Source organism: Thunnus thynnus, chromosome 24 (genome assembly GCF_963924715.1).
Source record: "Thunnus thynnus chromosome 24, fThuThy2.1, whole genome shotgun sequence".
NCBI classification, from domain to species: domain Eukaryota; kingdom Metazoa; phylum Chordata; class Actinopteri; order Scombriformes; family Scombridae; genus Thunnus; species Thunnus thynnus.
Window position 1 is genome coordinate 19,763,524 of NC_089540.1, and position 15,565 is coordinate 19,779,088.

General features: G+C 39.5%; 1 protein-coding gene across 2 annotated transcripts; it reads right to left on the bottom strand.

The window, feature by feature from the left end:
• Positions 1-24: 24 nt before the first annotated feature.
• LOC137177475 (zinc finger protein 271-like) lies at positions 25-14,635 on the bottom strand. Of its 2 annotated transcripts, none has more exons than XM_067583824.1 (12): positions 14,492-14,635; positions 12,788-12,990; positions 11,710-11,784; positions 11,194-11,286; positions 8,512-8,610; positions 7,719-7,842; positions 7,231-7,585; positions 7,103-7,149; positions 6,114-6,238; positions 3,239-3,761; positions 2,276-2,731; positions 25-1,697 (listed from the first exon to the last, which is right to left on the bottom strand). In XM_067583824.1, exons 1-12 carry the CDS (start codon positions 14,493-14,495, stop codon positions 1,486-1,488), a joined length of 2,316 nt encoding a protein of 771 aa, XP_067439925.1. In that variant the 5' UTR covers positions 14,496-14,635; the 3' UTR covers positions 25-1,485. The 2 variants fall into 2 exon arrangements, with proteins under 2 accessions (XP_067439925.1, XP_067439924.1); XM_067583823.1 differs by having other exon boundaries at positions 11,194-11,289.
• Positions 14,636-15,565: the final 930 nt, after the last annotated feature.

Here is a 15,565-nt window from a genome sequence, read left to right on the forward strand (position 1 = left end):
TCATGTACAATAAGAGTCACATCAGAACATTTGACATAGCAGCTTTTATACAAACAAAGCACAGTATATGGATAGAAAATCTCCATGGCAACACAAACACTGATGTCCCATAATGCTCAGTTTTCACTGTTACCTTCTGGTAATAATCAGTTTACCAGGTTAAAATGAATAGTGCTCACAATCAAATACAAGAAAATAACAGTTCTTTTTTTTATATTTTTACACTTGTTTGTGAGAATCATGAACCCGTCCAGCTCCTCATGACCTCAGTGAACCACATCAATGACATCATCAAAAAAAAATCCTGCTCCTTGAAGGCTCAAGAGGGGCGGAGCGTCGATGTGAGGGGTGGAATCAACCAATCTAACTTATGACTTTTGCATAACTCATGTCGTATTAGAGTTACCGTGATACCAGTTTCACGACCTGTAAACAGCTTTTTCACCAAGATTCAAGTCATAATTATGACTTTTAAACAGATTTTTCTGAGCTTCCGATTTGGTGCTTGACACAAATTTGGTCGCCTCACACCATCCAAAGTCTGTGGTTCAACATAATAAAAGGATTTAGTGTTATATGAACCAACTTACGACTTAAACGCAACATTAGCTCACCTGGAGACAGAAAGTGTCCACAGATCAGTCAGCAGATGTTTATTCATTAAATGCTTCCTCGTCTGTCTTTATATCTGAGGTTTAAATCTATCAAACTGAATGTGATGCTCAGTAAAGACATTATAATACAAGTCAAACACTTATTTCTGACCACAGTTATCGTGAGAGATTGAGGAAGCAACACACAACTTCACGTTAATCATAAAGTGTCGGTATAATATACAGAGAAACGTAGGAAATGTACCTTTTTTTTTGTTTGTTGGTGGAAGTCACACAACTCCTGAGACCAGATCATGCTGATTAACTTTCAGCAACAACGCTGAAAAATCTTCTCGCGTGTACGTTGTACTGTTCTCATTATCGATCATTGATTTTATGGTTCACTGAATAGTCATTTAGTCCATAAAATGCCTGAAAACAGTAAAAAAAAATGTCCATGTGACGTCTTCAACAGTCCAAACTCAAACATATTCAGTTTACAAGAAAATAAAACAGCAAATCTTCACATTGGAGAAGCTGGAAATGTTTGGTGTTTTTTTTGTTTGATAAATGACTCAAACAATTAAGTGATTATCAAAATTATTGTCAATCGTTTCAGTGCTACTTCCGAAGAAAACCACAGTTTCAGAGTCAACAGTTCCTCTTCACAACCGAACTACAGCAAGTCCAAAAAAACCACACATCTGACAAAACAACATCTCTGTGCAGAACAGAAATTACAAAACTGATGGATGATTTGGAAAATGATCAGAAAGAACAGAACATGAGATTTGAATTTCACAAAACATGTATGTAAAAATACCTTTATGATCCTTTTAGAGTTTCAAACCAACAAGAACAAACAGTTTATTAACACGAGAGAGGAAACACGTCAGGCCTCGTCGCCTGTTTCTACGACCACTTCGCCGCCGGCAGTCCGGTGTGTCAGCAGGTGTCTGTTGAGGTGAGTTTTGCGGGTGTAGCTCTTGGGACAATAAACACAGGCGTACGGACGGATGTTGTTGTGAGACAACATGTGTTTATTCAGATCAAACTTCCTCCTTAAACATTTACCACATTCAGGACACGAGAACGGCTTCTCTCCTGGAAAACACAGGCAGAGAAATATGTGAACATACAGAAACCAGGAAGTATCAGAGGTGGATTATTGATTAATCTGTCCTGTTATTGTACTTGGCTGGCATTACTTAATGAGTTTCCTCTAATGTGTGCATCCACCTGTGATAAAATAACATTACATTGAGTTTAACAGCCAAAATCTGGACATATGTAGAGCTGCAACGATTTATCGATTAGTTGCCAAATATTAAATTAATCACAAACTACTTTGATAATTGATTATTCGTTTTGAGTAATTTTTACAAAGAAAATTTCCATAAGAAGCTGAAACCAGAGAATATTTATGTATATTTATGCCACAACAGACCTGAAATTATGTTAAAAGCTTTTGAAAAACATGAGAAAACTTTTAGGAGCTGAAACCAGAGAATATTTGGCAGCTCTACAATTTTGATAACTGATTAACGACAATTTCTTTCACGATTAATTAATTGTTTTGTTTTCCAACAGCCCAGAACTCAAAGACGTTCAGTTTACTGTCATTTAAAACAAATCGCAGCAGCAACTCTTCACACTGGAGAAGCTGCAGCTGTAAAACTTACCGGTGTGTATCCGCCGGTGTTCGGTCAGGTGACAGGAAATGGAGAAGGCTTTGCCGCATTCTGGACAGGTGTACGGTCGTTCACCCGTGTGCGTCCTCATGTGTTTCTGCAGGTCGCCTCCAGACGGCCAGCCCTTCCCGCACACCGTGCACACGTACGGCCGCTCCCCGGTGTGCCGCCGCACGTGCACGTTGAGGCCGGCGAGCGCGGTGAAGTCTTTGGGGCAGTAGGGGCAGCGGTACGGGCGCTCCCCGGTGTGCGTCCTCAGGTGACCCTCCAAGCCGTCGCGGGTCTTGAAGCGTTTGCCGCACTGCGGACACAGGAAGCGGCTCTCGCTCGAGTGACTCGCTCGGTGCGAGTGGAGGCCAGTCAGAGAGCCGTACGTCTTGTTGCACTGGTCGCACTGGTACGAACGGAAAGTGTGTGTTCGCTGGTGGATACGAAGCTGAGTCACTCCTGCAGAGACAAACGTCACCGTTAAATAATCAGAAAAAAACACTCAGAGTAAAAAGTCCAGTTATAGCTTGTTCTGGAGCTTTGATGCTTTTATCCAAAGTGCTTTTACAATGTTTTCAAATATCAAGGTGCTGGATTCATTAAATACATTATTATTATTATCATTATTATTATTATTATTATTATTATCATCTGGTGACGTGTTCTTAAACTACTGGTGGCCACGAAATCACAGTAACATTAGTCATGTGTTATTCATTAGTAATGTTTGATTCATAGGAACATGATTGGCTGCAAACTAGTTGTGATGTCACAAGTCATGCTGTGTCAAACTCTGAACAAACATCAACCTGCACAGTAAACATCCAAATGAAGGAACAAGAAAAACACATTTTTGAGTGAAAAGCTCCAGAACAAGCGAGTAAGTGGACCTTGAGTTGAGATTTTTTTTGCCAGCTGAAGACTGAACTGTGCAGCTCATCCTCTGAGATGCACCTGTGGGTTTACCTGAGAAGGTTTGGTCACAGAAGCGGCAGTTGTACGACGGCTCGGCGCCCTCCACCGAGTGCGTCTGCAGGTGTCGGAGCAGCTGAGTCTGAGAGCTGAACGTCTGGTCGCAGACGGTGCAGGTGAGGTCAGGCAGCCGGTGCTGCAGCCGGTGGGTGTCTCTCTCCTTGGCCGACTCAAACACCTTATCACACCTGCTGCAGGTGAACCCGCCTCTGTCCAGGTGGGTCTGCTTGTGATTGGTCAGACTGGACAGGTGGTGGAACTCCTTGTCACACTGGCCACACTGGTACACGGGCCGGGCCCGGTGGCTGCGCTGGTGCGACAGCAGCTCGGCTTTGGTCCTGAAGACGGCGTTACACTGGAAGCAGGAGTAGGACCTGACGAGGCGGGGCTCCGGGAGGCGGGGCTCCGGGGGGCGGGGCTCCTCGTCACGACCGCCAGGTAGACTCTGCGGGTTCGTAGTTCCTGTCGTCGTTAAGGCCGAACCACACGACTTATTGGTGCGCAGGTGACGGATCACCTGTAGACGGTCAAACTCATGAGCTGATTGGACAGTTGGTCCTAATAAATCCTTACTAATGGTGATACTACTACTACTACTACTACTACTACTACAGCTAATACTACTACTACTACAGCTAATACTACATATCTACTACTACTACTACAGCTAATACTACATATCTACTACTACTATTACAGCTAATACTACTACTACTATTACAGCTAATACTACATATCTACTACTACTACTACAGCTAATACTACTACTACCACAGCTAATACTACTACTACTACAGCTAATACTACATATCTACTACTACTACTACAGCTAATACTACTACTACTATTACAGCTAATACTACATATCTACTACTACTACTACTACAGCTAATACTACTACTACTACAGCTAATACTACTACTACTACAGCTAATACTACATATCTACTACTACTACTACGGCTAATACTACTACTATTACAGCTAATACTACATATCTACTACTACTACTACAGCTAATACTACATATCTACTACTACTATTACAGCTAATACTACTACTACTATTACAGCTAATACTACATATCTACTACTACTACTACTACTACAGCTAATACTACTACTACCACAGCTAATACTACTACTACTACAGCTAATACTACATATCTACTACTACTACTACAGCTAATACTACTACTACTATTACAGCTAATACTACATATCTACTACTACTACTACAGCTAATACTACTACTACTACAGCTAATACTACTACTACTACAGCTAATACTACATATCTACTACTACTACTACAGCTAATACTACTACTACTATTACAGCTAATACTACTACTACTACAGCTAATACTACTACTACTACAGCTAATACTACATATCTACTACTACTACTACAGCTAATACTATTACTACTACAGCTAATACTACTACTACTACAGCTAATACTACATATCTACTACTACTACTACAGCTAATACTACTACTACTACAGCTAATACTACTACTACTACAGCTAATACTACATATCTACTACTACTACTACAGCTAATACTACTACTACTATTACAGCTAATACTACATATCTACTACTACAGCTAATACTACTACTACTATTACAGCTAATACTACATATCTACTACTACAGCTAATACTACTACTACTACAGCTAATACTACAACTACTGCAGCTAATACTACATATCTACTACTACTACTACAACTACTACAGCTAATACTACATATCTACTACTACTACTGTATATCTACTGCTAATTCTAACTGCTACTATACTGTGTCTCTACTTCTGAAATGATTAATGAAATGACTAATAATTACATGTATATATAGTATTTCTACTTCTACTTCAGCTACAGCATATTTACTACAACTGCTTCTAAAACTACAGTATGTACAGTATTTCTACTCCAGATACTAGAACTAGTAGTAGTTCTAATATCTGTAGTAGTAGTAGTACCACCAGTTATTTCTCTGAAGACACTACCTGACTCGTCTCACTCCGCTGACCGTCACAACATCTTTAAATCTTCCACACTCACACTGACTGATGCTTCCTGCTGTTCCAGCTTCTTAAATGTGAGAATAAGCTGTTTATCTTTGATGAATGTAACAGTTAATGTCGGTCGGACAACACGAGCAAATCAAAAGGCATCACTGTGGGCTCCAAGAGACGGTAATTAATCAAGAAAATAATCGTCAGTTGCAGCTCTAATTCGATAAGCATCTTGATGTTATAAACACTACAATATGATAAGATTCAGCTGCAATTAGGATTTGATATTTTTACCTTTTAAATAAGTGTGATTAAAATAATTTATTTCAAATACTTAATCAGAAATACCTCAGATGACGTCTTACGACCAGAATCTCTTCCACAACTTAACATTTTATTATTTACTTATTATGAAAGTGATGTTTTCTTTGTGTGTATGATATGATATTTAACTCTGACATTTAGAACAGACTTCCTGCATCTTGAGAAATGACTGAACGGTGAAAACAGCAAAGACAACGATGGAAATAAGTCCAGCAAACAAAGTCTGATCGTTGCATTTTTAAAACCATATTAGTGTCGTCAATAAACCTCAAACTAAACATGTGCATTCATTTGGAGCTGCTGCAGAGTTTATATATTCATGTGGAACATTCAGTGTTACTGAAACATTACAGCTGCAGCCTCATCAGAATCTGCTGCTGTTATAAACACTACTCATAGTTGCAGAGCTTCATATCAAAGACGAATATTTTATGTGATCATTTAATCTGTGAACCAATAATCATTTCAAGTAAGTTTTTTCAGGATGCTGCTGCTGCTGACAGAGAGGAGAGCGTACTGACCTGAGAACGGTAGATGAAACACTTCCCACACTGAGGACACTTATGAGCCACCCGCTGAGAATTGTGGGATATGCTGTACAGAGCATTAGCTGTGACCTTAGAGGAGGGCTGCTCTGATTGGTCAACTGTGAAGAGAGGTGGGAGTTATACAGAGCGGATGGAAAGATGCTAACAGCAACATGTCGGCCAAAAAAAAACCAAGAGAAGAGCCTGTTAAAGCTCATCTGATGTGATGTCTGAATGTCTCGGAGCTGCTGGTCTCTTTCACACGTTTTTACACCAGATTTATTTACATTCAGTCAAATTTACTCTCAAAATATTACGACTTCCATCCATCTTATCCTCTAGAGGATGAGAGCTGGAGCCGGTCTCAGCTGACTCTGGACCTGAAGAGAATGCCAGTCAATCACATGGTTAATACATAATATAGAGACTGACAACCATTCACACCTACTGGTAATTTACCAGTTAATCTAACCTGCATGTTTTTGGTCTGTGGGAGGAAGCCGAAGCACAGAGAGAGAACATATAAACCAGCGTATCATGACTTTATACTCAAAATATTACGACTTTATTACGGCTGAATCAGCTGATTGCAGCTTCCTGTCTGCAGTGTCACATGACGTTCAGACAACTATCACTGATCACTGTGATACTGAAGTAAGAACAGAAATGTGATGATTCTCAGGGAGGTTCTGGAGCCTCTTCCTTCTCTGGTTTTAAGTGGATTTATTGGAGGTTTACTGGTGATGACATCATAGATGATGAAATCCTCAGGAAGTGAAAGTCAAACTGAACGACATCAATATGAGTTTCATGTCTGCGTGTTTCAGATTTCACTGAGTTTTGACTGATGAGTTAAATTACTGAACATAATATTTCATTCTCCACCTGCCCTGTGATGTTAATCCAGTCTGCCTGCGGCTTTAGTGTGAGTGTGAGCGTGTGTGTGTGTGTGTGTGTGTGTGTGTGTGTGTGTGTGTGTTTACCTGCATTTTCGGATTGGTCTGCTAAGGTTCCAGGTGAGTCCTTCACCCTGACAGGAAACAGGTCATTATTATAAAGAAGTATGATGACAGTTTATATCTAGAGAAGAAGAAGAAGAAGAGCGTCTCACCTATCCGCATCCAGGATCACAGGTACGACTGAACTGTCGTCGCTGCACGCTGCTGAACTCTCATTGGACGCCTCCTGCTCAACCGGTGACATCATCTCACCAATCACAGTCTCCTCCTCCTCCTCTTCCTCCTCCTCCTCCTCCTCCTCCTCCTCCTCCTCGTCCTGTTCATCCTCCGTCATCACCACCACCTCCTCCTTCACCAGCTCTACGTCCGGCTGGACGGGACTCATCACGTCAGGGAGAGGATCTGATTGGACGTCTGTGTCGCTGGGAGGAGGGTCGGCATTGATCAGGTTAGTGAAGAAGGGGTGGGACCAGGCAGAGAGGAGGATGTTCTCGGTGTCATGACCCACTGAGGGAAACAAATAAAGAGCGTGCGTCCTGGTTTTAGTTCAGTTATAAAATCCAAACATCATTTATAGACAAGAAGCTGTAAACTTTAACTCTGTGTGACTTCTATGGGGGCAGCCCTGCTGATTTAGTACCTGTGGTTGTTGCCCGTCCCAGTAGACAGCTCTGATTGGTCAGTAGCTCCCTCAGATCCTTCCTGTCCGCCTCCCGCAGACAGCACTCCAAACCACCGGGGGCAGCGTCCAGCCAGGAAACAGCCTGAGAGACAAAAAGTTACAGAATGTTACCAGTCGGACCCTAAAACTACATCCAGAGTCCGAAATAAACACCTGCCAAGCGCCAACTGCAGGTAGATTTTCTGTTTGATGAGTAAAGATCAGAAGGTTATCGACCACACCGACGGTGAATGTTTGTACCAAAATAGTCGCATGATGACTCAGAGGAAGTTACTCATGTTTGTCTCTTTACAGTGTACACGCTGTTTGTTACACGTGTCCAACTCGTCTTCACTGATCGGACAGGAGAACATTAGCGTTGTTATTACGTCCATGTTTGATCTGTCACTCAGGACTATTCGCTAAAGTTGAGTGATGCTCTGTGATTAAATATTCTGTAACACACCAGAGAACAATGGGAAGTCACCTCTCTCTCTCTCTCTCTCTCTCTACCCAAATGACAGATATCCATCATAGATTTCTATATTCAGATATCTTTCAACGTTGCAGTCTTTTTAGTGCCAAAGTCCCTCTTTTTGTTACTATACTTCCACCGCAGCTCAACAGGGAAACACTGAGTTTTTGTATTTAAACATCCTCCTTTAATGCAGCCTTACTGAACCTTTGATGAGGTGGACATGTATTAAAACCTTACATCCCATAATGTACACATGGTGACTGTGTGTGCATGTAGGAGGGATTAAGTGATCACCTGTTTGAAGTCGGGAACAGGAAACAGCTGTTCTATCCTGGACAGGAAGTCAGATATGAGCGACTGCAGAGCAGAGTCAAAACTCTGGTTGAACACTTCCTGAAAGAGAGAAACATGTTACAGGAAACATGAACAGGACTGTTACTATGGAAACATGTTACTGTCCCTTCTTTACTGCGTAAACATGTCACCGTCACTTCTTTACCGTGTAAACATGTCACCGTCACTTCTTTACCGTGTAAATATGTCACCGTCACTTCTTTACCGTATAAACATGTCACCGTCACTTCTTAACCGTGTAAACATGTCACCGTCACTTCTTTACCGTGTAAACATGTCACCGTCACTTCTTTACCGTATCAACATGTCACCGTCACTTCTTTACCGTATCAACATGTCACCGTCACTTCTTTACCGTGTAAACATGTCACCGTCACTTCTTTACCGTATAAACCTGTCACCGTCACTTCTTTACCGTATAAACCTGTCACTGTCACTTCTTTACCGTATAAACCTGTCACCGTCACTTCTTTACCGTATAAACCTGTCACCGTCACTTCTTTACCGTATAAACGTGTCACCGTCTCTTCTTTACCGTATAAACATGTCACTGTCACTTCTTTACCATATAAACATGTCACCGTCTCTTCTTTACTGTATAAACCTCTCACTGTCACTTCTTTAATGTATAAACATGTCACCGTCTCTTCTTTACCGTATAAACATGTCACTGTCACTTCTTTACCATATAAACATGTCACCGTCTCTTCTTTACTGTATAAACCTCTCACCGTCTCTTCTTTACCGTATAAACATCTCACTGTCACTTCTTTACCATATAAACCTGTCACCGTCACTTCTTTACCGTATAAACCTGTCACCGTCACTTCTTTACCGTATAAACCTGTCACCGTCACTTCTTTACCGTGTAAACATGTCACCGTCACTTCTTTACCGTATCAACATGTCACCGTCACTTCTTTACCGTATCAACATGTCACCGTCACTTCTTTACCGTGTAAACATGTCACCGTCACTTCTTTACCGTATAAACCTGTCACCTTCACTTCTTTACCGTATAAACCTGTCACTGTCACTTCTTTACCATATAAACCTGTCACCGTCACTTCTTTACCGTATAAACCTGTCACTGTCACTTCTTTACCATATAAACATGTCACCGTCTCTTCTTTACTGTATAAACATGTCACTGTCACTTCTTTACCATATAAACCTGTCACCGTCACTTCTTTACCGTATCAACATGTCACCGTCACTTCTTTACCGTATCAATATGTCACCGTCACTTCTTTACCGTGTAAACATGTCACCGTCACTTCTTTACCGTATCAACATGTCACCGTCACTTCTTTACCGTATCAACATGTCACCGTCACTTCTTTACCGTGTAAACATGTCACCGTCACTTCTTTACCGTATAAACCTGTCACCGTCACTTCTTTACCGTATAAACCTGTCACTGTCACTTCTTTACTGTATAAACATGTCACCGTCTCTTCTTTACTGTATAAACCTGTCACTGTCACTTCTTTACCGTATAAACCTCTCACTGTCACTTCTTTACTGTATAAACATGTCACCGTCTCTTCTTTACCGTATAAACATGTCACTGTCACTTCTTTACCATATAAACCTGTCACCGTCACTTCTTTACCGTATAAACCTGTCACCGTCACTTCTTTACCGTATAAACCTGTCACCGTCACTTTTTTACCATATAAACATGTCACCGTCTCTTCTTTACTGTATAAACATGTCACTGTCACTTCTTTACCATATAAACATGTCACCGTCACTTCTTTACCGTATAAACCTGTCACCGTCACTTCTTTACCGTATAAACATGTCACCGTCACTTCTTTACCGTATAAACCTGTCACCGTCACTTCTTTACCGTATAAACATGTCACCGTCACTTCTTTACTGTATAAACCTGTCACCGTCACTTCTTTACCGTATAAACATGTCACCGTCACTTCTTTACCGTATTAACCTGTCACCGTCACTTCTTTACCGTATTAACATGTCACCGTCACTTCTTTACCGTATTAACATGTCACCGTCACTTCTTTACCGTATAAACATGTCACCGTCACTTCTTTACCGTATAAACATGTCACCGTCACTTCTTTACCGTATAAATCTGTCACCGTCACTTCTTTACCGTATAAACATGTCACCGTCACTTCTTTACCATGTAAACCTGTCATCGTCACTTCTTTACCGTATAAACCTGTCACTGTCACTTCTTTACCGTATAAACATGTCACCGTCACTTCTTTACTGTATAAACCTGTCACCGTCACTTCTTTACCGTATAAACCTGTCACCGTCACTTCTTTACCGTATAAACCTCTCACTGTCACTTCTTTACTGTATAAACCTGTCACCGTCACTTCTTTACCGTATAAACATGTCACCGTCACTTCTTTACTGTATAAACATGTCACCGTCACTTCTTTACTGTATAAACCTGTCACCGTCACTTCTTTACCGTATAAACATGTCACCGTCACTTCTTTACCGTATAAACATGTCACCGTCACTTCTTTACTGTATAAACCTGTCACCGTCACTTCTTTACCGTATAAACATGTCACCGTCACTTCTTTACTGTATAAACATGTCACCGTCATGTGATGATGTCGTTGCAGCACTGACCTGCAGGAGGCGCCATTTGGTGTCGGGACTCTGTGTCAGGTTTTCGGTCAGAGTCAACAGAGCAGAACAACATTCATCGACTTGAGCGTCCGGCTGCTGAGAGAAAACACACACGCAGGAATATTAGAGATATCAGACTGTCTCATTCTACAGGCTCAGATAAATGTGATCAATAAATCTGATCGTTTGATATATTCAGTCCTACGTATCCCAGAATCCACTGCATCCAGGTCACATGTTTAACGGTTCATTCAGTCAATCTTCATCAACTTCAGTCAATCTTCATCAACTCTTCATCAACATCTCATCAATGAATCGTCTGTTGAGAATTGATTGATCGTTTCAGGTGGCTATTGATCACTAACGCTACACTTTCTCACCTGTTGTTCATCTTGTGTTGAAATCAAACAACTCAACTGGTAAACTTGTCAGCTGTCATCTGTAAATGTGTGACTTGGTTTCATCCAACAAGCCTTTTTAGTGAATTAGGACTCAGTTAGAGTCTTCCTGTCTCACCGTTGCCTCGGAGACGAAGCGGATCTTGTCCAGGTGGAAGATGATGGGCGGCGGGACGGAGTCACCGAGGGTCACCTGAACCAACAATACAGTACAGGTGTCATATTATGCTTTTATTATAATAAACATGTTTAAACAAAGTAAAGTTTTACTGTTTGTTTTCTTTAATGATATTTGATTCGATTTTTATGTCACTGGGATGTTTTTACTGGAGGGAAAAATCAACACGGCAATAATAATAATATTAGATCAATCAACCAAAAAAAGATACAAATATTATGTTTTGATACCTAAACTTTGTGAGAATTAACACTTTATTTTACAAAAAAACTCACTTAAATGTGTTTTTAACACAGCTGCATAAAATAAAACATAATTATTTATGTTTTGTAAAAGTGACGTCAAAGCAACAATAAATAACAACTTCATTCATTTATCACCTTTCACACTCAAAGTGCTTCACTAATTAAAGACGTGTCAGCTGATCGTATTAATGATGGTTTTAGGTGCGTCAGTAGCGACGTTCACATATAAATGTGCAATATTATTTATTTATGTCAACGCAATATAACAATCATGTGCAACAACTCCCCCCTTCCCTTTCATGTTTACATTCCTTATATTTCACACCTGTGCAATGTCCAGGAATTATTTATTCAGTTTTTTTTATATATATATATAGAGCTCTCTTTTTTATTACTTTATTACTTTTATTACTGTTTTTTATCTGTGTTTTTAACGGTACCATGCTCGTAATTTGGTTCTGCTTTGCAAAATTTGTTGCACTATGAAATAATATTTAGTTTTTGTTTTATGTTGTGTTTCACTGGTTTACTTTCTATTTCTCTCTGTTGCTTCCATCATTATTTATGGATATTTTCAGTTATTGTTATTTAGAGGTAAACTTGCACTTTTATGTTCTGTTATTGTTGTAATTTTTCTGTATTTTGAACTGTTTCAATAAAGAAAAATAACTCAAAAACATCTTAAGAATGAGTCAAACTGTAAAGATTAGTGCTGATAAGGTGGAAATGACATCGTTAACAGCACAGAGCTTCTACTGGACCATCAAACCCACCTTCACCCTCAGCGCCAGCAGCAGCAGACTCCTCTGTCTGTCCGTCAGCAGCTGCGGGACCGCCTCCGTCACCAGGATAACAAAGTCCTCCAGCATCCCATAATGCTTGACGCTGCGCTGCCGTGCCACCTGCCACATGGCCGCCGTCAGCAGGCGGAGAGGAGGGACGAGGAGCCGCAGGGAGGAGAGGGGGAGCGGGGCGGCTGTGGAGGAAGAGGAGGAGGAGGACGTGAAGCACAGAAATAACAACATGAATGACGTCTGAACGCCGTTTGGCTGCTTCGGGTTTCAGGTTTCCTGGTTCTGCACGTTGTTGCCTCGATGTCACAGTTTACTGTCGGAGAAACTTTACACAACAAACCAAACGTTAATGTTCTCATTAATATCTGCTTCTTCTACTCTGACAAGTCAGAACCATAATCAGAAACATCTTCATCATCTGGTTTACAGTTTAATGTGCTGTGAGGGTCTAAACGTGATTCTGTAGAGCTGCAAAGACCAATCAAATAAGTTTCCAACTATTTTAATAATCAATCAATCGTTTTGACTCATTTTTTTAAGAAAAAAAAGTCAAAACTCTCTGATTTCAGCTTCTTAAATGTGAATATTTTCTGGTTTCTTTTTTCTCTCTGACAGTAAACTAAATATCTTTATGTTGTGGACAAAACAAGACATTTAAGGATGTCATGTTGGGCTTTGAGAAACACTGATCAATCAGTTTCTGACATTTTATGGTCCAAACTGATCAATTCAACATTAATCAAAATAATCGTTAGCTGGGGCACTATCAAACTGTATAAAAAAGAGGAATATTTGTAAGAATATTAACAAATATATCCAAAGTCACATTTCTGTAATACTACTATTAGTTTAATATTTTTTCCAGACAGTAGATTTAACAGGTAAAATCACAGGTGTCACTGCTGCATCTACAGTACAGACTTTACTAATGCAGGTAATGTGATTATTAGTGGTTAATCTAACAAACTAGCATAAATAAAGTACTTTTAGATTAATAAAACTGTTTTTTCTTCCAAACTGAGCCAAACTCCATTTAAAAATCTCACAGTTTGCGGTTTCGTTGCTTTTTCGAGATATCAAAACTTGCTAAAACTGGATAAAAGATATTTTCTGAATCGTTGCACCCTGATATTTAATTCGGGATATAATTTATTCTCCAACAGAAGGATATTATGTGAAACTGACCACAGCTTCAATCTGCTATCACATCAATGCATCTGATCAATTATCATTTAAACATCTGGGTATTGATGAATGAATGCATATAATTATTAATGCAGTATTCCTGAATATAACAGCGATGTGAAGCTTATAGGAAACCGACAAACTGAGGCTAGCTGGCTTTAGCTGCACATGAATTATATCAAAATTGTGACGATTTTAGTTTAATTTTATTGAAATAATCGGCGCTTGGTGTATTGTATATAAGCCGAATTACATTTTAAACACAACCAACTCATAACAGCTGTTGTGATTTGTTCTTCAAGCATTTATATTCACTATGAGTCAAAATAAATTAAAAATGCTAATGTTTTGTATGTAGTTTGGACAGCACCGGTCCAACAGACGACTACACAGCTCAGGCTAGCTGGCTAACGTTCGCTAGTTAATTATCCCGACAAATTAGCGCCAAATCGTGATTAAAACACATCAAATGGAATAATAAACACCGTCAGCACATACCCATTGTGCTAATATGTTAATACAGTCGCAGGCTTCTTGTTCACTTTTCTTCAACACTGTGTTAAAATAGAGATAGCTGTGTGAGCTAACAGCTAACAGCTGCTCCGCTACACCGGACGTTAAAAAACTACAAATCAAACACGTCCGGTTGCGCATGCGCGTGAGTGCTGTTTATTTATTCATGCAGGTAACATGATGAATGTACATAATCATATTATATCTACACTTTACATTAATGTGGGACTTACCTTCTTTATTTACTTATTATTATTCTATTTACTTTGCGCGCTGTGATGATTATATATGACTTAATATTTCACAATATTTGAATACAGAACACACAACATAAAGAAAATAACAATAAGAGTTAAGATGAAAAAGTCTTCTTGAATGTAACTAAATGTACAAACAAGACAGCTGTTAAAACTCATCTAAGCTCTACAAGATATTTATTTAACTATTTCTTTTTTGTTTTTTTTTATTACAACCTTTAGTCATCTTGGCGTGTTTGTGGACACAAGGTGCTGTAAACATGTTGTATGCTTGTTTCAATAAAGCTGTTCAAAAAAAAACAAGCTGGATTATTATTAAGGAGGCAGTTAAGAGGCTTAACGGTCATTATGTGTTCTTAAAGAAGCTGTTTGTTTCTTTATCTCAGCAGCTCAGGTCACTTACAGCAAACTGTAAAGTCATGACAGCAAATGAATAATGCTCACGTGATTTTTTTATTATTTTTATCTTCTTTATTAACTGTATTTAGCATCAATTAGCCTGAACACTGGATAAATATCTGACAGTTTAAAAAAAACAATAAAATGTCAGATCATTTTTCTTCATAGAGCCACAAAACATAAATATTTTTGATAATCCCTTAATTGACCCTTAAAAGACCTACAGTATCTTAAAGTAGTGAGATATTTTACACTGTAAAAATAAACTTGTCACTGTTAATGTCAAAAATGCACATTTGGAACAAAAACAGCCAAATCAGGTCAACAGACATATGATAGTTGAAGAAAATAAACAAATAAATGAATCAGGTCAGAAACTGAGGATGAGGGCTGTTAATTTATT